The 24,949-nt window shown below is 44.9% G+C and overlaps 1 protein-coding gene across 2 annotated transcripts in view; it reads right to left on the bottom strand.

Moving 5' to 3' along the window:
• YTHDC2 (YTH N6-methyladenosine RNA binding protein C2) overlaps positions 1–24,949 on the bottom strand; it is an 88,036-nt gene that overhangs the window by 11,558 nt on the left and 51,529 nt on the right. Inside the window, exons 23-31 of one of the 2 annotated variants that reach the window (XM_066603075.1) lie at positions 24,778–24,904; positions 24,487–24,692; positions 21,125–21,320; positions 15,447–15,556; positions 13,920–14,209; positions 13,620–13,797; positions 12,867–13,070; positions 8,632–8,814; positions 1,522–1,635 (exon numbers count right to left, since the gene is read on the bottom strand). In XM_066603075.1, coding sequence (XP_066459172.1) covers positions 1,555–1,635; positions 8,632–8,814; positions 12,867–13,070; positions 13,620–13,797; positions 13,920–14,209; positions 15,447–15,556; positions 21,125–21,320; positions 24,487–24,692; positions 24,778–24,904 — 1,575 coding nt within the window. In that variant the 3' untranslated portion in view covers positions 1,522–1,554. The remainder of the gene's footprint in view (positions 1–1,521; positions 1,636–8,631; positions 8,815–12,866; positions 13,071–13,619; positions 13,798–13,919; positions 14,210–15,446; positions 15,557–21,124; positions 21,321–24,486; positions 24,693–24,777; positions 24,905–24,949) is intronic. The other variant, XM_066603076.1, reaches the window with a different exon arrangement.

The raw sequence follows: 24,949 nt of genomic DNA, 5'->3' as shown, positions 1-24,949 counted from the left end.
GGCGAGCTGTAGTTTTTTATCGGTGCAACTTTTGGGTACATAGACTATATCGTAAAACTTTTATTTTTTTTATGATAACAGAGAGAGAAAACGCATCAATTCTGCCATAGATATTTTGGGGTTTTTTTTACAGCGTTAATCATGCAGCATAAATGACACTACATTTTTTCTGCGGGTTGGTATGGTTACAACGATACCAAAATTCTTATATTTTTTTTTAGGTTTTTCCACTTTTTTTGCAATAAAACCCCCTTTTTTGGAAATCCTTTTTTTCCTCTATCGCTGCATTTAAAGTCCTGTAACTTTTTTATTTTTCTATCTACGGAGCTCTATGAGGGCTTATTTTTTGCGAGACGAGGTGTAGTTTTAATTGGTACCATTTTGGGGAATATACAGATTTTTTGATCACTTTTATTGCATTTTTTGGGAGGCAAAATGCTAAAAATTAGTATTTTGTCTCTGTTTTTTAGCGTTTATTTTACGCTTTTTGCCGTACAATATAAAAATCGTGTTCAACTTTTTGTACACGTCGTTATGGACGCGTCAATACCAAATATGTGCCATTTAACTTTTTTTTTAACCTTTTTTTTATGCTAATATTAGAAAAAGCACATTTTTCCTTTTTTTTACATTTTTATTTTCTTCTTTTTACACTATTTGAGTCCCTCTGAGGGACTTGCAGCACAGCACTTATGATCGCTGTGATAAGGCATGGCAGGGCTACTTTGTGAATCCACAAAGTCCAAGAAACTCAAGGATCTTGAAGATCTGCAATTGGAAGTGCTGTACCCTATGGACACTGAGCTAAAACTGATTTAGCAGAGAGGCTGCAGGAGGGGTACGGCTGGTAGGAGGAGTCAGCTCTTCCTTTACTTAGTGTTCACCTTCTAGAGGCAGGAGCTATACCCTTTGCTGTGTCTCCCAATGAACATCCGAGAAAAGTAAAAAAATTGACAAAAATCACAAAATAAAAACAGATTAGAAGTACAGAATATATTTTTCTCTATCTGGGTTTTAAATTACTAAAAAAATGGTGATATATTTCCTTTAAAGTTAAACCAAATGAATACATGAACTTTTAGGTGGCTACGGCCGCCTGCACACGGGCGGGATTTCCGCCACTGAAAGCCTGCATAGGAGTGCATTACAATACGCACTCCTATGCAGACGGCCGCGTGAAATGTCGCGCGGCAAACAAACCGCGGCATGTCCTATTTCTGTGCGGGGCTCGCAGAGCCTCGCACAGAAACGCCACTCACCCGGCCGCCGGCTCCGGTGTGCGCATGCGCCGGCTGCCCGTCAGCCGGCACATGAAAGAGCCGGGGCCGCCGGGCGCGGGCGAGTACGCGCTCCTCCCTGCAGGCGCTCGGGTCGGGTCCCGCGGTGAGAATTCTCGCCGCCGGATCCGACCCGCCCGTCTGCAGGCTGCCTAAGAGGAAAAACCCTAAAGATCAACGTTTAGAAGCCATAATTATTTGGTCCTCGTGGTCACAGGGTGGCACATTATATGACAATACTCACTGAACTAAAATGGCACATGGAATGGGTTTCTTATCAGTAAGATACACTTCTATCTCCCAGCAGCACTCTGTCCCACAGCAGCAGCAGCTGTTCCCCAACCTGAGGCTCCAGCTCCTAGAAATATGAACAGAATTTAGACAAGGTTTAATAGAAATTTTATAAAACTGCACAATATTTGTAAAATAAGTTTTCAAGTTAATGTACAGAAACTTCTTTCCACATCAAAGAGTGGACTGAAGCACACGTCATCCCTGAAATCAAAGCGATTTGCGATGAACATAGCAGAAGATACGTTAACTACTTTTGGTTTTGTAGGTGGATGATTTCTATAGTTCTACAAACAGAGCAATTGGTTGCAGGACAGATCACATAAAAGTCTTAACGTTTCTGTTATTTTCATGAACAGCAGAAGGATCTGTTCACATGTTGAAATTGACAGAAAAAAATCTTATTTACTAGGAAAATACTGTGCAGTTTTGGCAATGGTGATTATAAATACATATGCATTTGCGGAGATTCGCAGGTTTGGCCGATTGAGTAACTTTAAAATTAATATGTCGAAATCGGAGTCACTGAATGTATCTATACCTCCCGGGGAGGTTGCTAGCTTATCACAGCATTTCCCATTTAAATGGAGGAACTCTAGCATTAAGTATTAGGGCACACATATAGCTAGAGATGAGTCGTCAATATATTCTCTAAATTACCTTCCATTACTAGAACGCACTATTAAGAATTTAAATAATTATGACAAAAAATTCTTGTCCTGGTTTGCCCGTATTAATGTTCTCAAAATGGATGTTGTCCCTCGCTTCCTATATCTGTTTCAGACACTCCCTATTGTCCCTCCGGAGGGCTTCTTCAAACAACTACAAACAGCATTTTTACTTGGGGAGGGAACCGGAGTAGGATAGGTTTTAGAACACTAACAAGACCTAGAGGGGATGGAGGAGCAGGGCAACCTGACCTTAGGACATACCATTTGGCCTCAGTGCTAATGCGCTTGTTTGACTGGCATTTCTACAAAGAGACAATGGACGAGTCTAGAAGAGGATTTGTTGGAAATGAAGGTGGTTTGCCATGGCTGGGACAGACATTAAGACCTAATACTATAGAGCGCTTGCTTTTCGCAGAAGATTTCCTGAAAATGTGGGATAAATTGTCAAGACACAGACTGTCCAATAAGAGAGGACCATTTACTCCATTATTTGGTAACCCAGACTTCCCTCCTGCTATGGAGGCTTCCAGCTTCCTAGGTTGGTCAATAAAAGAGGACATTAGAGTGTATCACATTTTGAAAGATGTAGGGGTCCCATCTTATGAGGACCTGAGGGTGGCACAACCAGGGAAAACTTTATCATGGTTCTCATACATGCAGTTGGCACACTTCCTGAAATCTAATTAGACTAATTAGACTTAGTAAAAAAAATAAAAATAAAAAAATAAAATCGCCTCCACCTAGATGCCTGTCAAAAGTTTACCAAGAAATTATGGTAAATACTATTAACTGGGACCCCACCTTCATAAAGAAGTGGGAACGTGACCTGGGATGTTCAATTGAACGCGAGGAGTGAGAGAGAGCCTTCTTACTGGCTCACAAGCTGTCCATGGCCTGCAGAGCACAAGAAAAGAGGATTTTCTACTCACCGTAAAATCTCTTTCTCGTCTCGTCATTGGGGGACACAGCAAAGACCGTGGGATATAGCTTCTGCCACTAGGAGGCGACACTAAGTACAAAAAAGTTAGCTCCGCCCTCTGGCTATATCCCTCCTGCCGACAGCAGGCTAATCAGTTTGTCATGCCAGCAGTTGGAATAGCCATGCAGGAACAGAGAGACAACAATAGTTAGTCATATGACACGTTAACAAAAAATTTCACTGTAATGAAAAACACGCAGCACCATGTGCGACTTACAGAATCCGGAGTCCGACCAGGACCACCACCGTGTCATATACAGAAAGAGGGGTGGGTGCTGTGTCCCCCAATGACGAGACGAGAAAGAGATTTTACGGTGAGTAAAAAATCCTCTTTTCTCGCTCGTGTCATTGGGGTACACAGCAAAGACCGTGGGACGTCCCACAGCCTTCCCCGAGGGTGGGTACAAATAAATCAAAACGCATGCGGTCAGTTTACAGCCGTCTGTAAAACCTTTCGACCCAGCGAAGCGTCGGCTGACGCGAACGTATGTATTTGATAAAATTTAGGAAAAAGACAGCACCGGTCGCAACACCACCTTATCCTGGTGAAAAAACCGTAAAAGGTGGTTTTGCCGACAGCACCGCAATCTCCGAAACCCTACGAAGGGAGGTAACCGCCACCAGGAAAGCGACCTTCCAGGACAGCAAGCGCCACAGTACTTTCGCTAATGGCTCCCCTGAGAGAGTAGATCCTTTCGTAGGGGTAATCGCCAGGGCGCGTCTGCTAACATGTCCATGAGCTCAGAGTTCCGCGTTCTTCGCGGCCACTCTGGGCTATGAGAATCATTGGTAGCCCTTCCTTCCTGATCCTCCTGAACATCCGAGGAAAGAAAGGAATTGGTGCACCCCCAGCCCGTCATGCTGGCGACTGTAGCCAGCACCTACCACTGCAGGGGCAGGAACGACCTGCCCTGCTGGATGCGTGGCGAGTGCAACCACCACTGGAGTGACAGCTGAACTCCTGGTGGAAACCTTATCTTCCCCTCGAGGGATCGCGCTAACCTGTCCCACCTTGAGAGTATCGCCCACTGCAAGGGGCGGGAGTGGAACAGGGCAGAAGGAATTGCCTTGAAAGACAATACCATCAGCTTCTTTAGGTCCAGAATCGGACGGACGGAGCCGTCTTTTTTTTTTTTTTTTTTTTTTCGGGGGGGGGGGGGGGGGGGGGGTGTTCTGGACCGAAAGAAGCGGTCATGCGGTTGTGAGTGGAACTCCATCGCATAGCCCCTGGACACGACCTCCTGTACCCAGGTGTCTGAGATGAGCTCGTCTAGCTTGGCGCCGAAAAGACGAGATCCTACAAAGGGCATACTGATTAACGACCCCTTGGAGGAAGCATCCGCATCCCACGATTTTAACCATAGGGACCGGCGAGTCGCCACCGATGCCGCGGAGGCTCGGGCCGCCAGCCTGGCTGTATCCATAGAGGCCTCACAGAGAAACATGCCTGCTTGTTCAATCTGGCGCGTAATGCCCACCAGATCCTCGGTTGACGCCCCTTCGACGATTCCTTCCCGTAACCGTTTTGCCCAGTCAGTAACAGCCTTACTGACCCAGGACGAGGCAAACACAGGCCTAAAAGCTGACCCTGCCGCCTCAAAAACGGTCTTTGCGAAGGCCTCGACTCCTCAATCCTTGGGATCGCTGAGGGAGGAGGACTCTGCCGTGGGTAGCACGGTATGCTTAGCCAGGCGCGAAATGGGCGGATCCACTAGCGGTGGGACCGACCACTTCCCGTCCAAGTAACCCATCTTGGAAAGACGCTTATTCGGTGCCTTCCACTCCTTAGATAGGACCTTGTCAAAGTCCTCATGAGGAGGAAAGGTTTTTGGAGAGCGTCTAGGCTGCCTGAAAGAAAACGATATCCCAGATGCCTGTGGTTCCTGTTCCGTGAGCTGAAAAGTGTCACGCACCGCAACCACTAAGCTCTCCACCATTACCGAAATTTTTGGGACCTGATCCTCCTCCACGACAGAGCCTGAGGAGGATTCAGACCATTCCTCGTCCGAACCAACTTCTGCCAACAGGCGCCGTGACCTAGTACCAGAAGAGCGCAAAAGTGAGGAGGAGGATGGTGACCGGGAGGGCCGGCGGGAGTCCGAAGGCCTGACCCGTTTTCGTCTACGGCCGCGCTCCTCACGCGGACTGGAGGCGTTCTGCGCTAATCTTTCCAAAATTGCGCCAGATGCCCGAGAGAGGTCAGACACGGCCAGTCACAAGGAGCGGGCCCACTCCGGCTCGCCACAGCTGGGGGCTGAACTGCGGGGGGGATGGGTGCCCTGCACAGCCGCCTGTTTCGCAGGGGGACAATCTCTAGAAAAGGGCTCAGCCTGTCCGCATGCGAACTTTAGGTTACAGCGTGAGCAAGCAAAGTGCGTTACTCTTGCTGTCCCTGGTCCAGCCTCCAGGGCTCTGGGGTCGGACATGGTGCTGGGATTTCACCGGGCAAAGAACAGTGCGAGCTATCCTCTGCTATGCCAACCGCCGGCAGGAGGGATACGCAGTGAAAGAGGGCAGCTAGCCGCCAGGCAGAGCTTACCCAAGTCCTTGCCGAGGTCCGAAGAGGTCCGGGGAGCCGCTGGGTTGGGAGACTGCAGGTGCTGAAGGGCTTTCTTTCCTGGAGCTTGAGCTGTACAGCGTATAAGCTGAGCAGAAAAGGGCAGCAAGGAGTGGAGCAGCAGGGCGGTCCCCAATAGGCTGCTTCTCTGATGTCATCCCCCCTTCACCTGTGCTGAGGGAGGAAGGGGGGAGGGGCAGGGGCGGCGTGCATTGCCAATGAGTCCACGACCCCTGCACGGAGTCATTGAGGGCGGGGGGCGTGGCCACACCCATCCACGGAGGTATTGCCGCTAAGCCACGCCCCTCGCGTCACGTGGGGGCGTGGCCACACGGCGAGGCCGCGCCCCCTTTAATTCCGCCGTTGCCGTGCCCGGGGCTGCAGTGCAGCCCTCTCCATTGAGCCCCCACATCGCAGGAACTCCTGCTGGGAGCCCCTGCAGGGAGCCAGAAGGCCAGGGCATACTGAAAGCTGTTGCCCTGAAGTACCACCGGCTTGTGCCTGGAACCAGCGCCCTGAATATCAGGTGAGCCCATACCTCCACGGTGAACTCACCTGCCCACCCCCACCCCGCCTGCAAGCTCAAGGGGAGCCGAATGCAGGAATGCCCCAGCAAATAATGCCCTTCGCTGCCGCAGCCATGCATAGCGTATACTACTCCCGATGAAAAGGAGTCTGTCCGCCTGCGCCAATCCCTGCGCCTCGCTGCAGCCCACAAGGTACGCGTGCAAAAAGCGACATACTGGGAGAGCCAGGAAGGGAGGAGGGAGAGCCAGGAAGGGAGGGGGGAGGGAGAGCCAGGAAGGGGGGAGGGAGAGGTGGGGGGGGATGTTGCAAGCGCATACTTACCTCCTGCGTCCTTGCTGGAAGAAAAAGCGGCTCCCCAGTTCCAGCAGCCTACCCCTATAACATCGCCTGCCCGTGGGAAGGGGATGCGGACCTCTGCACCAAACATGGGGGGGCTCTCGCTGGCGGGCCACATGCAGATATATATGATCCGGATGTGCCACCTTTCCTTCTGAGGCGGGCCGGGCAAGAAGCAACCTGGACAAACCCGAGGTTGTTCGCCCTCCTCTCCGTTCGGGTTTGATGGGGAGCGTCCTGCCTCTCCGTCTAACCCTGGCCCTTAAAGCAGCCCTAACGGGCACGACTGTCCTCCTACGAGACACTAAGCTAAAAACTGATTAGCCTGCTGTCGGCAGGAGGGATATAGCCAGAGGGCGGAGCTAACTTTTTTGTACTTAGTGTCACCTCCTAGTGGCAGAAGCTATATCCCACGGTCTTTGCTGTGTACCCCAATGACACGAGCGAGAAAGGAATTATAAAATAGCGAGGTGGTACAGATGTCCAGCTATGATGCACTGCGTTTTCCCTGCGGTCTCTCCAGATTGCTGGAGGTGTGGTAGAGAGCTTGGAACCATGCTGCTTATTTGGTGGAATTGTCCTAGCATTGTGCCCTTTTGGGATATGGTGTTCTCCACTTACAAGGAAATTACAAAAAGTTCAATTACTCCCACTCCGCAGATAGCTCTCCTGTCTATGCTACCTGGTTCAATATCAGCTGTCAAGAAAGACCTGTTGCGTTTCTTTTTAACAGCTGCACACTCAATTATTCCAAGATATTGGAAAACGCAAAGGGTCCCAACAACGGTGGAGCCGATACAGGAGGTTAATGAGTTGATGACTATGGAGGAGTTGGTGGCAGAGGAGAGAGATAATAGCGAGAAGTTTATATGTATTTGGAGTCCCTTTCCAGAAATCTCCGGAATGTAGGAGACGGATTGGAAACTAGTAGAATGCAGTTTAGGATCGATCTTTATTGTTCTTTTTATATGTCACACAAGCGATAATAACTTAATCTGGGTATAAACACATTTTTTTTTCTTCTATATATCATTATACTTAAAAGGGGTTGTCCCGCGCCGAAACGGGTTTTTTTTTCTTTTCCCACTGATGTGGAGAACGACTGCTAAAAGGGAACGATAATTTTTAGGTGAGCTTGATTTTAACAATCACACCGATTATCACTAAAACGATCGTGATTAGCGAATTTTTAGTGATAATCGTCCAGTGTAAATGGGCCTATAGACAAGAATGCTAATTAAGGGCTATTGGCATAATTAAGAATTATCACTTGTTGTTTAACTACCTGATTGTGTTCAGATATAGTAGGTGGCTTAATGAAAGATACATGTAATGATGATGATTGAAAATGTTTATTTATGGTTATGTAAAAACTAAAATGCTTCAATAAAAACTGATTAAGCATAAATACATATGCAAATATATATCCCTCATATACCTTCCTGAGATCAGATGTCTACATGCTGAGCACACCTGCATATTTAGTAGGACATTTAAATTACAGGTTATTTCATGCAGTGATCACAGGGTGCATCTGGTCTATTTTAATGGAAACCCATTATTTATAATGTCTGGAATGTGTAGAAGTGATCAGTGTATAAATGTGGATTACCACACTTGTTGGTATATTGGATGCTTTATAGGTATAAACCACAAGGGATAATATTACTGAATACAACTAAGAATAACCAATAATTTGTGAAACGAAGTATAATGCTGTTGTGAAGAAATGTGATATCTCCCCAGCATGAATACTTGCTACCACCACTGATCATAACCCAAACATGAGCTGGATAGTCAGGACTAGATAAGAGTCTATGCAATCTTCTGAATAGACTCAACTGCATGCTGCCTTCTTGAGGGGCCTAGAAAACTAGTTAGTGCTCTAAATAAAAAATACTAAAAACTATAACACAGACCTCGTGAAAAGGCATTTACAATTTACAGTGTGAAACAATTTCCACAAAGTATTTTTACTTGTACAAATATTACCTGTCCATCACGACTTATCTGGACCTTCTTGTTCTCATTCCACGGATTCAGTAAATGGTGTGCTTGCTGAAAAGGAAGACTCTCCTTCCGTATCCATTCCACCCTAAACACTCCCCCAAGACTCGTGGATCCCCAATCTGGACTCTTCTCCTGTCCAATCTCTGAACACATTCTGGCAAAGCCCTACAGAAAAAAAGGAATAGCACAAGTTATGTTATGTAAAATAGACATTGAAGCTGAATATGCCAATAGCAATTTTGCCAATAAATTCAGGCCAATAGCAAAAATACTACGCGGAAGTAAAGCCTCTGCTCCTGCAATCAAGCAGGAGCAGGTTGGGTTCCCAGAAGTGTTTTTAACCACTTCTGCCTTCTCCTTTCCCGGGTACATAGTGCTCAATGACTATTGTCACTATAGAGGAATATTTTTCCCTATAACTCGATGGATGCCCCAGCTACAGTGGAAAGGTGTCAAATAAAAAAAAACCAATGTGAATGTCCCCCAGAGGTCTTAAATGACCTCATGGAAGACATAGATGGTAAAAAATAAGTTACAAAAATAGGTTATAAAAAAATAAATAAAATCACAGAATAAAATAAAAATAAATACATAAAGAAAATGACCCGAAGCAGACACCAACCAAAATGATCGCTAGCCAGTTTGCGTGCAAGAAGTAGGAACAGCAAGTAGGATAAAAAAAACAGGTTAAACATTTAAGGAGAAAACTGTAATCTTTGAACAATGCAACAGGGCTCAGAACCATGCGCAACTCCAGGGAGAATACTCCAGCAAGGATTAAGAACATGGTTAAGAAAAAAAAAAGTGTACAACACTTAATAAGGCTTTGGACGGGTGCTGTATCCCCCAATGAAAGAGACAAGAAAGAGGTTTCACAGCAAGTACAAAAATCTGATTTTGTCATACGTTGGCTAGGACTATGGGATGTACCAGAGTAGTCCCTTAAAAGTAGGAAGAGTAAATTCAAATACATGCCGACAGTTTACAGCCGTCTGCAAGACTCTGACTCACACAAGAGTCAGCAGATACGAAAATGTGCACCCGATAGAATTTAGAGTATGTATTGACCTTATACACTTGAAGAGCACCGCTGTGTACCGCCCAAGAGGCATCCACTGCACAAGTAGAGTGTACAGTAACACTGAAGGGAGGCTTCCTGCCCTCGGCGCGATAAGCACTGCGGACTGGATCCAACATGATTTGGAAGCCGCTAGTCTACATCTTGGGCCATATGGAATAACAAAAAGAGCATCAGAACATCTGAGAGAAGACATTTGGGAAAGGTATATCCTCAAGGCTCGAACTAAATACAAATTATGGAAAGGGAATTCCCTCAGTTGCGTGACGGAAAGCCTGGAGGAAGGCAAAACAATGTCCTCATTGATGCGAAAGGTTGACACCACCTTAGGTAAGAAAGAGGGCACAGGACGGAGGACCACCGTGTCCTGATGGATGGCAGCCAATAAAGGCTTGGCCAACAAGACTGCCAGCTCTGAAACCCTGTGGATGAAAGTGATCGCTATTAAAAATGCTACCTTTTAAGTCAAAATACTATTTGGGATATTGCGCAACAGCTCAAAACGATCAACCTGCAGCATATCCAGTACCAGATTACAGTTGAAGCTGTGGAGGTAGTCTGATTTTTCGCCGAATTATCAAGGTGTTATTAATAGGTTGCTGGTCTGCATGGTGAACTACATATATCAGAATGGTCTGGCACCCTGTATCCACTATGTGTGGGAGTGTACACCAAGCAGCTACCCCCCTCATTATCAAGAGGCAGTGTGAGTGGGTGTTTTATCAGTGTCCTGCACAGGTGTTATTGGCTCCTCCATTTGGTAGTCAGCTACCTGCATGGTGAGAGGAGGATGCATCTATATGCACTCCTCAGTCAGTAAGTAACGGCCATTTTCTGTGATTGTTTTTAATTTTTAATTTCCCCTTCTGTAATGCATTTATATTAGTGTAGGGACCCACTACAACGCAAGGAACCGTGAAGTGGTTAGTGGGCTCATTGGCCAACATCCAACCAATGCCTTGCATTTATTATCTATCATTCACATGCAGTGTGGCATTAAGACTCCAGGGGGAGCCCAGGGTGGCAGTACCAATGTGGTTCACTGATGGAAATGCAGGGCAACCGGTCGAATTATCAAGGCGTCATTAATAGGTTGCTGGTCTGCATGGTGAACTACATATATCAGAATGGTCTGGCACCCTGTATCCACTATGTGTGGGAGTATACACCAAGCAGCCAACCCCTCATTATCAAGAGGCAGTGTGAGTGGCTGTCTTATCGGTGTCCTGCACAGGTGTTATTCGCTCCTCCATTTGGTGGTCAGCTACCTGCATGGTGAGAGGATGCATCTATATGCACTCCTCAGTCAGTAAGTAATGGCCATTTTCTTTGATTGTAGTCTGATCTCCTGATCAAAAGGGTGCACCGATTTGTCCCACCAGGAGAGAATGCCTCACTGGAAAACGCTCAAATGAGATGGCTTCAAAGGAGGGGACCATTAGTCTCAGTACTCTCATACAGTGGCGAATGATCACTGCGGACTGGGTCTGCAGAGATTGCACCTTCTGTCATGGTGGCCTGTGAAGGAGACGCTAGGATTCGGGAAGTGAAAAAGCGATTTGGGGGATGAGCTGAAAATTGTACGGTTTACCCTGAAAAGATGACCTCCTGAACCCATGCGTCTGAGACGCAAGTGAGCCAGGTCTCCCTGAACAGGGAATGTCAGACAATTTAGGGAAGTCGTAGTTTAAAAGGGAGCTTGTGATTGTGGTCCTGCAAGAATTTTTTGTTATCTGAAGACCTAGGACTGGTAGTGTTTAGCGAGAAGTTACCGAACCAGCTGAGGTGCGAGCTAAGAGCCTAGATGATCTGCTAGATAACGCTGGCTAATTTGTTGTGAGGAAAGCCAGCAAGAATTTTCTGACGTAGTTGCTTAGCCCTTTCAGTAGTGGCCCTACTGACCCACGTAGAGATAAACACAGGCCAAAAGTACCAAACCCACAGCCTCAAAGGAAGCTTCAGCAAGGGATTCTAGCTTTTTGTCCCGTATGTCCTTAAAAGGGCAAATCATCAGCCGTAGGCAAGAAAGTATGTCTGGGCAAAAGGGACACTGGGGGAACCACTACTGGTGAAGACTACCACTTCCTCTGAAAAGGCATATATGACGTCCAAGCACTAAGACTTGGAAAGGATTTGTAAGGAAGGTTCTATACCAGGGCTAAAACGTTTTTCGAATTCTGTATAGGAAGGGAAGATTTTCGGAGAACATTTTGGGCGCCAAAAAGAAATGGCTTCCGTAGATGAAGTCAGTAGCTGATCCTTCGCCGCCACTATTGACCAGAAAGGAGAGCTTAAAGGCTGTCTTTCAGGACTTTCATCTCTGGAAGACAGTTTCAAGCACAGTCCCATAGGAAGTGGGGGGTGGGATGCTGAGGCTGAGGAGCTGGAAGGCCTAGGCTGTAAATCCAGTCTGTTCGACCCTCCTTGGTGGGGTAAACAGGAAGAGTCTAGTCCCCAAGTCTGGAAAACTGAAGACCAATGAAGGAAGAGGTCTGCCTCCTACGGACACCAAACTAAAACTGGCTAGCTTGCTGGCTGCAGGAGGGGTACAGTTGGTAAGAGAAGCTTACACTTTTGTTTTCTTAGTATCCACCTCCTAGTGGCCTTCATTACACCCACAGTCCTAGTCTGTGTCCCCCAATACAACGGGACAAGAAAACTGCAATTAGGCAACTGCATTTTTTTTCTTATAGCACTCATTGTGCAGGATACATAGTTTGCAAGATATTTTAGACTTTTACAGATGCAGCGAAACCAAGCACATGAACATTTTTCAGTGTTTTTTATCTATATAAAACTGAAGAAAAGTATTTTTTGAACCTTTAATATTTTTTTTAAGGTTTTAAATTTTATTACAATTTATTTTAGTTAATTTTTGTTTTCAAGTTTCCTACAGGAGACTTTGAAGAAAGTCTGTCAGCTTAAACATACAGTCCAAACTGCAGGCAGCATGTTGTAAAGCAAGAGGAGCTAAGTAGATTGATACTTATAGTTTTATAGGGAAAGATTCAGTATAACTTGCATTGTATTCAGTTACAGGTTGGCATCAAGGAGTCAACTATAAAATAAAGTAAACCTGAATACCATTTCCTCAAACATTTGGCACTACATTTGATTTTATGCAGGTTTGTATTATTACCTGAAAATGTCCAGACCCTTGAACAGAAAATACCAGATAAACGGTGCTGCTCTCCCAAAATGCTCTATTCAGCTTGCGCTCATTATTTGGAGTAGTGGACCAGACTCCTTTTTGCTGGGAAATGTCAAGGTTTCTCAGGTTGCTACTCTTCAGTATAAAATATCTCACAGGCATATTTGACCGTGGTGATGGAGATTTTGAGCTCTACAAGGCAAAAACAACATCTGAACTTTATTTTCTTGTCACCAGCATACAATAGGTATTCACAGTTTTTCCAAATTTTTTTATTTTTACTAGTCTTGCTTGAACAAACTTTACTTCAGTGCTTTGGTTTTATGTTATGTGCGGAAGAGCAATGCTTGAAGGCCAACTTCAGGATTCATTCTGTTCAGACTGGCGTTTCAAAGGGTTTTGTCAGTCTGCATACTGGAACCATGATGGAAACATGGGGGAAACCCTTATAGGTCAAGAGATTCTTTTCAAAATGGATGTAGTTGTGAACAGAAGCTATGAAGCTAATGAGAGTAGATCTTCGCAAAGAACGATTGTGGATATGGTGGACTACAAATGTAATGCAGAAAAGCAATTACTGCACTTTGCCTACAACCAATGTAATTCTGAAAATAAGAGTCTTTTCACTCAAATTAAACATAGGTGCATTTTAGTTCCCATGATCCTTTTAAGACTGTCTTCCTTTAGGAAAGGTGCTATCTAGTCTAGGACTGTGTGTTTTCAGCTAGTTACAGATATTACCTTGATGGAGGCAGGCGGAGAAGGGCTTCCACAGGGACTGGAATAGCTACTGCTTTCAGGATATTTCACAGACAACTGTTCTACTTTCTCTTCAAGTCGTTTTGGATGCTGTAAAATCCTTTCTTTAGGTTTAGGTTGTTGAGAAAAGGTCAAGGATGGAGTTTTTATAGTTCTGCTGCTGTAAAGACAGGAAAAATGGTTGTAAGGAAGAGATCTTCTATTTCCAATGTCAATCAACTCGCAAAAGCTGAACTGCTGAGAGTAAACTATCCTAATGTTTTAAGACTAAGAATAGATTACCTGTCTAAATTACACAATTCGTCGAAGTCTGTTTCTGCTGCATTCTTATGACTATGACTGCTCCTCCAAGATGATGATACTGGAAGCTCTTCAGAAGACATTGGTCTTGGTCTTTGTCCAATTCCAGAAGGCTGCTGTAAACCCACCGACTGCTCTTCAGCAGTTAACATGGATATGACAGCACGGATAGTGGCCTCATCCACTTGAGACCAAGGTTTTGAGGGTGACTTCATCCGTCTAAGAAATAAGCTGTACCACTTCTGCCTCAGTTGTAGCAACAAATTAGCAGACTGAAAGGCAAAATGGAGCAGATAAACACCAAGCACATCATATTTAGCTTTAACACTTTACAGATAAAAACAAATCTGTCTTAAAGGCGTTTTCCGAGACTCCAAAATTGATGACCAATCTTTAGGATAGGTCGAATTATGTCAAACAAACTTAGATGACCTGGAAAGCAGCCTTCAGCGTAATAATATACACATAGTTGGCCTTCCAGTAAAAGCAGAGGGTTCGCACCATGAAACGTTCCTGGAGCAATGGCTCAACTCAACATTGGGAGAGGATATTTTCTCCTCTCAGTTTGCGGTGGAGAGAGCTCATTGGGCTCCCTTACAGCCACCTACGCCTGGGGCTCTACCCCCAGCCTCTGCTGGCCAGGCTCCTTAATTGCCAGGCTTAAGACACAGTTTTACGTCAAGCTTGTCTAAAAACCTCTATCAAATTCAATAGGGCTATGGGTTCAATATTCTCGGACTTATCTGCTGAACTCCAGAAGCAGAGAGCTACATTTGAGAAAGTCAAGAATAAATTTAAATCCAGGAACATCCAATCCTCAATGGCATAGCCTGCACGTTTGAAGATTGTGGCGGATGGCAAGGCAATATTTCTACAATTATCTGCTAAGGCCTTGGAGTGGATCTGAACTCCTCTTACATGAACTGAGAGTTAACATTTGCTAAATAATAATTTTGCAATTCTTTTTTTATTTGCCTTCTTCCCACTCTTCCACTTTTTTCCCCCCTCTATCTTTAGGATAGGTCATCAATATCTGATCAGTGGGGGTGGACAGCTCAGGATCCCTGCTGATTGGCTGAGCGCCGCAGCCTTTTGGTAGGCCACTGACATCATTTGTCACATGACATGAAAGCAGTTTAATCGTATATTTTACAGTGTTCACTCGAATGGGACTGAAGTGCATGGCATGCAGTGAACAGGCGGCGGTGCTTGCTTGAGCGATGTGACCTCTTCAAATAGCTTATTGGCAGGGCGGATCCCCACCAAACAGATATTGATGACCTATCTTAAAAGATAAGTCATCAATACCGTAGTCCACGAAAACTTCTTTAAATGTAAAGGGTCGAAAAATGCAGTGAAGGTCCTAAATAGATCAGACAATATGTTCTTTGATAATTATAGCTAACTATGGCTACTTTGCTTTTCAAATACTTTAACCAATAAGAAAGAACTACTCTGTTTAGCCAGAAGATGTCAGCAAACCTAAAAGGTAAATTCTACTATAATTACCTCCAGATCAAGCTTAAAATGTAAAAACTCATCCAACTTTAATGTTGCTAACACAGCTGTGGTTTTGTCCTCCATCTCACTGTCACTGCTCTCATTACCGTCCAGTGTGGCTGAAATACAGATAACAATCTTTATATAGCACGAACATATTCTGCAGCACTTTACAATAAAATAGAAATACTTGTCTATAGGAAATGATGATTTTTACAAGCAGGGAAAAAGCCCATATAAAAAGACAACACACAGCTATCAACTCTTGAGACCAGGTGTCCAAAAGGACAGCCAAAAAATCTGTTGGCAAAAGAATATACAGATAGTCCCCGACTTGCGAACAGGTTCCGTTCCGGGAGCCTGTTCGCAAGTCCATTTTGTTCGCAAGTCGAACAAATGTTTGTATGGAGCGGGATCGCGAGTGGATCCCGCTCCATACAACGTCGGGTGCCGGCTGTTCTTACAGCGGGCACCCGGCGGCAGCAGTCCCGACGAGCCGCGCCGCTCGTCTGAACTGTTAACACTTTAAATACCGCTCTGACAGCGGTATTTAAAGTGTTAACAGTTCTGACGAGCGGTGCGGCTCGTCGGAACTGCTGCCGCCGGGTGCGCGCTGTAATAAACAGCCTGCACCCGACGTTCAGGGGGCCCGTACAGCGTCCCAAGATGAGATCGCGGGACACTGTGTGGTTGCTAGGCAGCCGGGGACCTCTTGAAAGGCCCCAGGGCTGCCTATGCAGAGTGCCCATCAAGCGCACGGCTTTATAGGCGCTCTGCATAGACAGCCCTAGAGCCTTTCAGGAGGTCCCCAGCTGCCTAGCAACCGCGATCTGACCGGACAGGCTTCTATCAGGCTTGATAGAAGCCTGCCCGGTCCCTGCACAGTATGATGTAATGCCATAGCATTACATCATACTGTGCAGGACAGATTGTTCGGATCTTGCGAAATTCGTAACTCGAATGTTCGCAAGTCGGGGACTATCTGTAACTTATCAGTATGTGTGATAATTTCCATTAATTGAATTTAGAACTCATACATAGAATCTGGAGATGTTTGTAATTGCAATAATATAATTAGCCATAAATGAGTCAAATGTATAAGTAGTACAAAAAGAATACATTTACCAATAAGAAGTTGAAAAGTTATTGCTGTTATTATGAATCTTCAAATATGCTGTTGGGTACAACTATTCCTAAACTTAAATTCTTAGTGACCATGACTGTTTGTGCCTTGATGACCAGGCAAATTTTGGAAATCTGAAATGTGTCACTTTAAGATAGATTAACTCTGTAAAGGTTTTGTATATCCAATTCTGACACCGTTTTTTCGCCACATATTGTACTTCATTTAGGTGGTAAAAATAGACCGATAGAAGTTATGTATATTTATTAAAAGCGCCAAAATTGGGAAAGTTTTTATTTTTTTTTATTTCTTTTTTTCACATTTTCAACTGCAAAATCTAAAATATGTGCAAACATACTGTACAAATTTTGGATGAGATATATATTTCCATCTGTTTACTTAATTCTGGAAGCACATTGAAAAAAAAACTTTCAGGGTTTTTTAACTATTTAGAAGGTGTACAAATTAAACATTGATTATTAACATTTTGAGGAACACTTTATTTTCCTACACCAAGCCAAGATTGTAAAGGCTCATAGGTGTCAGAATGATAGATACCCCCGCCAATGACCCCATTAAAAAAAAATACACATTTTAATGTAGTCACTGAGGAATGTCATGAGTATTTTGACCTTAGGCCTCCTTCCCACGAGCGTGACGGGCTCCGCCGCGTAATATTACGCAGTGAAGCCCGTCACGGCGCCCCCCAGAGCCCCTATACTTACCTGCGGGAGATAGCGTGAAAACGCTTCCCCGCCCACCGCCGTCGCGTCGTGTGACACGCCCACCGCGTCACGTGACGCGGCCGGCAGTGTCACGTGACGCGCCGGCCGCGTCAAATGACGCTGCGGCGGTAGGTGGGGAAGCGTTTTTTCACGCTATCTCCCGCTGGTTACAGCGGGAGATAGCGTGAACGGACGGCTTCCATTGACTGCAATGGAAGCCGTCAGCGCGTACAGCCCGTCCTCACCCGCAGCAAATAGAGCATGCTGCGGGTGAGGACGGGAGAAATCGCGGTGCGTAATTCCGCGGTGGAATTACGCATCGTGAGCATTGTGCTATTAGGTTCAATAGAACCTAATAGCAGGGGGCCACGCAGCGGATTTTTGCCGCGAATTTACGCGGCGTAAATCCGTTCGTGGGAAGGAGGCCTTAGAGTTTCTTTTGAGATTTTACAGAGGCAGTTTCAGTCCAACTATATATTAGAGAAAATTTACTACGTGGACCCTTAGGCTAAAGATATTAAAATATAACTTTTAATTGACAATAACTAAAAAGACAAAAGGGGAAGAACATACACACATATATCAAATCCGATAAAAACCGGTAAGTTAGAATCTATGCCACTGTCCGTAGACAAAAGTAGGACCAATTAGGCTGAGTGAAATTGTTACTCAACTATTCCGTATTATCGGTCTTTAAAAGAAAATTGACACAATAGTCCAAGTTTATAGCGCACACGTCATTCTAATCAAAAAATGACATGTGCAAGAAAACTGAATGTTACAAGCATAACCCTACGCGTTTCCCCCACACAGTGGGTTCTTCAGGGGTTTCGATACGCTGGCTCCAGTGATGTACTGGATGGTGGCTCCAGTGATGTACTGGATGGTGGCTTCCAGTGATGTACTGGATGGTGGCTAAGAAAGATGATAAATAATGAAGCCTCAAAGTATCCAAAGTTGGATGGAATGGATAAAACGTTGGATACAGAGGAGTGAATTAGTATAGATCTGTCAGTTCAGGTGACTACAACCATCCTAATAATTATATAGTTGTTACCAGGTGGTAGATGTCGCCTGACAGATCTATCCACGTAGTAAATTTTCTAGAGTTTCTTTTGAGGAACCAACGTAATTTTGCAAATATGTCATTTTAAAGAGAGGATTTTTTTCTATAGTGTACATGAAAATGAGGATTGCACCCCAAAATGGATACTCCCCTTTGTCCCATGTTCGGAAACATATCAGTTGTGGTCCTAATCTTATATCTGTATGCACAATGGGGACCAAACCGAAAGGAGCATTAAATCTCAACTGTTTTTTAACTTTCCCATGATCGCCATTATCCATTGGATAACAGCGATCACATGACCGAAAACCGCTCACCGTGGCCCTCGGTCACTGCTCCAGGCTATCGGCTACCTTAAGTAGCCAGGAACAAGGAGATTTAAAATTTCGTGGGCCCTCCATAGCTTCTGCACTTTCATCCGCCATTTTGGCGACGGGCACATTGAAAGGTCCACGGATAAGGATCCCGTCAGGGGACATCGCAGGGGGCCTTAGGCAAATCATTTCACCTCCGCTCACGGTTCAAATCGCTTTTTTTTTTTTCACTTTTACACGATCGCCGTTATCCATTGGATAGTGGCGATTACGTTACTAAGAACCAGGTACCGCGTACCCCAATAAGATGTCGAGGAACTCTGCTACGTTTAGTTGCCAGGAGCAGGGAGATTTTAAATTACCCCAGCATTCCATGGCTTTTTTTATCTCCCCGTGAGTGAGATGAAACTCAAACATTTTTTATTTTTACTTTAAATGATTGCTGTTATCCAGAGAACGGAGGTGAGTACTTTCAGCTCCCCTCATGGATCCGATCCATGAGGGGAGCTGAATCTAACTTTTATTTACTCTTTTTTACATTTTTATGTGGATACCAGCGATCGTGTAACCAGGGTGGTGTTCCTGCAGTCCTCCCACGACAGCTGCAGGATGTCATCTACCTCCAGTAACTGACAGCGTAGAGCTGTCATGCCCACAGCCTGCAGAGCTTTAGTTCCCAGAGCAAGTTCGTTTTTACAGCCCTGGGGATTAAAGCCCTCTAAAGCAGGATGTAAAAACTCTATGGGGGGGTTGCTAAGGAGTTAAGTGACTTATAGCCTCTTCACTCATGTAGGTGCACTTGTTTTGTGCCAGGGTGTTTCAGATAGTGGGTGTATAATAAATCACATACACTATAATCCAATGCTTTTTACTCTTTTATGAAACAATGAGAGTATTATGAAACGCACGCTGGGTGTTTGGTGTCTGATTTTAGTCATCATTGTGTATGGTAGTACTAGGTCATGCTGCCTTATTGATCCCATATATAATCTTTGACTACAATAAACTAGGAATTATTGACCCATTACGGTGGGCTAGGGTACTTTATATGTTTTGGATTGAATATGTGTAAAAAAAAGAAAAAAATTTTTTTAATTATTTTTGGTATCAATAAAGACATTAATTTCTTAATGGGTGGTGTATAACCCCATTGTGTGCTTGGGTTCTACTTGTATTAGGTAAAATTCACATGGTGTCTTCATCCATGGTTTGTGGGTTCCATCCCAGGGCTCTGTCTGCATGGTCAAAAACCTTGTTCAGACAGTACCCCAGATAGATCCATAGCCTATTAAAGGAGATGTCCCGAGGCAGCAAGTGGGGTTATACACTTCTGTATGGCCATAATAATGCACTTTGTAATATACATTGTGCATTAATTATGAGCCATACAGAAGTTATAAAAAGTTTTTTACTTACCTGCTCCGTTGCTAGCGTCCTGGTCTCCATGGTGCCGACTAATTTTTGGCCTCCGATGGCCAAATTAGCCGCGCTTGCGCAGTCCGGGTCTTCTGCTGTTCTCTATGGGGCTCCGTGTAGCTCCGTGTAGCTCCGCCCCGTCACGTGCCGATTCCAGCCAATCAGGAGGCTGGAATCGGCAGTGGACCGCACAGAAGAGCTGCGGTCCACGAAGATAGAGGATCCCGGCGGCCATCTTCAGCGGTAAGTATTGAAGTCACCGGACCGCCGGGATTCAGGTAAGCGCTGTGCGGGTGGTTTTTTTAACCCCTGCATCGGGGTTGTCTCGCGCCGAACGGGGGGGGGGGGGTTTAAAAAAAAAAAAACCCGTTTCGGCGCGGGACATCTCCTTTAACAAAATGGAAATAAAACTGCAAGCTTTGGTCTCCGTTTAAGCAGGTTTCTATTCAATTCCAGCATTAAAGCCAAACAGAATTGCGTAGTCGACTTTACTAACTGCGATCTATAGTGTTACCCATGGCTCCATCTAATGTTATTTTGCGGCCAATTAGATGAAACCCAGGGACAGAACTCCAGAATAAGTGAAGATGCAATGTGAATGATGCCTTAGTGTGCTGCTCCCCCCAGAGAGGTTGGTTATAATACAACATCCCTAGCCAGAATTAATTTTTGTGCTCCTCATCCTGCAAGCTGATACACCTTAGCGCAGTCAGTGTAGGGACTTCGTAGCTTATCTACTTTACTGACATTAAACCCTCCATTACCTTACGCCACCATGGGCATTTTAATGCATATGGAATATCTTTTTTCTAATTTTCTGTTATCTAATCCTGGGGTGAGTCTTAAAGGCCGAAAAATACAGTACGTTTGTATCAAGAAAATAAGTACATATAGGAGATTTAATATCACACATTTGTGTGTCCAACAGCATGGCAATATTTTTTGCTGTACAAAATTAGATATTCAAGTGCACAACTGAAAACAAATACAGCAATTTGTAAGCTTCAAAATCAACTACTAATTCATAATTGATAATTTCTCACCACGACACAGAGATGGCTCTTGCAAAGCGTTACTAGGTAGCTTGGCAGGTCCTGAGAAGATTGCAATAGTGGCAGGTGTAACCACTGAGCAGCATCTAATATTAGCAATTCTGTGAGCTCGGGTCATCTCATCGTAGATCAGCCAGTCTGTAGGCAAAACTTGGATAGCGGCAGCCTGCCCATTTTCAGGTGGGATCTGCTTGGATGAAAACAAGATTTTTGTACTTGAATCGTAAAATCTGTTTTACGTCTCATTCATTGGGGGATACAACTGAAGACCATGAGTATAACTACTGTCAAAAGGAGGCGGACACCAAGCAGAAAAAGTGTTTCTAATGCCCAAACCTATATCCAGACCCTCCTGTAAGAAAGTACAGGAGATGTGATAAAGAAAAAAACATAGGATAAAAAGCTACGTTGTTGGCACCAGAGAAATATATTTTTCCAAACGAGATGATAAACCCAAGAGGAGGAAGGCTTTCTAGCCTACATCATGGTTTGAATGAAAGGTTCCTCAAATCCACAGACTCTCAAGACTGCAGCTTCTACCGCCACGTCATTAGACAAACTCAGGTAGAAGAGAAGATCTTCTCCAAGAGAAAGGCGCCACAGGGAGTCAACTAACAGGTCATCGAGGTCTGCGTACTACATGCAGCAGGGCCAATCTGGGGAGATGAGAATCACAAGGAAGCCTTCCATCTTGATCTTCTTGAGAAGTCGATGAATTAGTGGAATGTGGGAAAAAATGTACAGGAACTGGAAATCTGTCCATGGAATTACGAGTGTGCCTACTGCTAGAGCTTGGGGATCTTGAGACCCGGACACAAAGATTGGCCACTTGCAATCGATTCTGGATGCCATAACGTCCGCTTGATCCAACCTTCGACAAAGTGCTCGAAACACTTCGGAATGTAGCTCGCATTCTCCTGGGTCGACAGTCTCACTTGCGAGGAAGTGGGCTATTCACTTGTCTACCCCTGGTATGTGGACCACCGAGAGTGCTGGAAGATGCTCTTCAGCCATGTTAAGATATTCACTGCTTCTGCCATGACCCTCATGCTGTGGGTTCCGTCTTGATGGTTTATGTATGCAACGGCCATTGCATTGTCCATTGGAGGCCTGTCAGCTGAAGTGACAGGAAAATGGTCCAAAATTCCAACTAATTTATTGGCAGTGTGGACTCCTTCATGGTCCAAGTGCCTTGCGCTGTGAGGATTCCCCAGCCGAGGAGATTGGCATCTGTGGTGAGTACCTGCCATGGGAGGAGCGCCCCAAACGGATTTGTGTGGAATCCAGCCACTGAAGAAGGGAGTGCTATGGCTGAAGGGGTCTTTTGTTAGAGAGAGTCCACGGATGTGTCCTACCGAAAGAGAATGGTCCACTGGACATGCAGAGCATGAAATTGGCTGAGTTGTATCGTTTCAAAAATGAGGAAACCATCAGCTCCAGCACTCACATGCTCTGAAGAATAGACACAGGATTCTGAGTTTGCAGGGAGGGTACCTGCTTCGGGAGGAGGAGAATTTTTGGTGGCAGCAGGAGTACGATGGCTTTGACCATGTCAAAAGAGAGACCAAGAAAATCCAGACATTGCGACAGTGACAGGGAAGACTTGGGATGGTTGATGATCCATCCGAACCTGGACAGAGTGTCCAGAGTGATGTGGACTCTTCTTCAGGATGGCCAACCAAGTCAGACCTTTTACCATGGGGTTGTCAAAACAGGAAAAGGCCACTATCCCCTTGGAGTGGAGGATAGCCATCATTGATGCCAGAATCTTTGTGAAGACACCAGGGACGTGGCCAGCTCAAATGGAAGGGCCGTGAATTGAAAGTGATTTGACCAGATGGCAAAACAAAGAAATCGCTGATGTACTCGACAGTTGGGGACATGAAGGTAGGCATCCTTGATGTTGATGGATGACAAATTCCTCTGGTTCCATTGAAGCAATGACAGAACTCAAAGACTCTATGCAGAAGTGTCAGACTTTGACATACTGATTCAGCTTCTTCGGGCCCAGAACGGGCCTGACCCTGCCATCTTTCCTGAGTACCACAAAGAAATTGGAATAGAAACCCATAAAGTGCTGAGGAGGAACCGTAACAATGATGCTTTGAGAGGAGAGGTTGTTTATCGCCAAAGCTTTCGCCTTTGAGGGTGACTTAGGAAAGGCCAGAGTTGAAGAAGTAATTTCTTCATGCTATGGCGTAGCATGAAGAAATTACTTCCTGAACTCAGGCGTTTGACATGTGGGCGAGCCAAGTCTTCCTGAATAGGGAAAGTCGTTCCTCCACCCTGGACAGATTGGGTGGGGGCCGCCCTTCATTCGGAAAATTTAGTAGAAGAGAACTTCAAAGGCTGAGGCTGGGGATGAAAGGAGGGTCTTGGTTTAAGTAAGGTTTTCTTACTATCTGGGCTCCAGAGGCGGAAGCGGCGAAAGGAGTGAAAAAGGGGTCTTTTCTTCTGTGAAGCTCTTGCACATCTGGATATGTTCTGTGGCAAATGGGAACTCTTACCACCAGTGGCCTCTGAGATAATCTCATTCAGTCTGGCTCTGAAAATTTAGCCACAGGTAATGTGTGAGACTACCAATGCCGCTGATGTGCGAGCTTAGAGTCTGGCCGCATACAGGGAAACTTCCCTGCCTGGGCTATCCAATGCGCAATGTCTGCCAATTGCTCGCCTGCCTTTAGGGAAAAATGGGAGTGCTCCAGAAAAAGAGGACCGGAAGGCTGGCGGATCCCATTCAAGTTGGGGCTTGTACATGCCTCCTTTTATTCTGATGTCTGGGAAGACAACAAAACGATTAATAGCCATTCTGTTTGCACTCCTCAGTAAGGTAACAGGGAGAGTCCTGCCTGCCCTGTATTCAGAGTCCAAATGGTTTTTGAAGACCGGTGACAAACAGATTTGCCTCCTATGGAAACTAAGCAAAAACTGATTAAGCTTGGTGCTTCAGGAGAGGTATGGCTAGTAGGAGGAGCTAACACTTTTTCTGCATAGTGTCCACCTCCTAGTGGCAGTGGCTATACCCATGGTCTTCAGTTGTGTCCCCCAACGATATGGACGAGATTTTAAATATTTATGGGTGTTTGCAACTTATATATAATAAAAATGGTTTTCCAGGTTTTCTTCAGACAAGTCTACTGAATCCTAATTATATATATATATATATATATATATATATATATATATATATATATATATATATATATATATATATATATATATATATATATATATATATATATAATGTACGGAACCATGTAATAAAGAATGTTAGCAACATTCACGGCAAATGCATGCCCCCCTCCACCCCGCAAAAAAAAAATTAATGCAGCATTTTCCATACATTGCTTTACCTTTTTATATTGAGGTTGACTTAGAACTGAAGTAGGATGGAAGCGCACACGCTTTTCTTTCTGGCTGGTGAGCTGCATACTTTCTCTGTCTACATGGATTAAGTTTGGGTACATGCCAGCAACAAGGGCAGCTTTTACTACAGCCCAATTCTCTGAGTTCGTATTTACATCTCTTATGTCCCCACCTCCTCGAGCCCTAACAAACCCTGCCAAGAAAAAAAGCAGACACATATTGAGATGACTTGCAGTCTCCTAGCCCCATTTTTCCTAATGTTACACTTCAACAAATACCTGAAGCCCTGAGTTGCCCAAGAAGCTGAGTTCTCATGCCAATAATAATTTCCATTGTAGCCTGAGATAGAAAATTCTTCTCACAGAAAGCCCTCTCCCATCCATCACTTCGAGCTTTCTGCCAAGCCTGCAAAACATTTTTGTTATTAATAGTAGCCTTTAATAGGCAATA

The sequence above is a fragment of the Eleutherodactylus coqui genome, chromosome 5 (genome assembly GCF_035609145.1).
Source record: "Eleutherodactylus coqui strain aEleCoq1 chromosome 5, aEleCoq1.hap1, whole genome shotgun sequence".
NCBI classification, from domain to species: Eukaryota; Metazoa; Chordata; class Amphibia; order Anura; family Eleutherodactylidae; genus Eleutherodactylus; species Eleutherodactylus coqui.
This window is presented reverse-complemented; position numbering and strand designations above follow the sequence as displayed.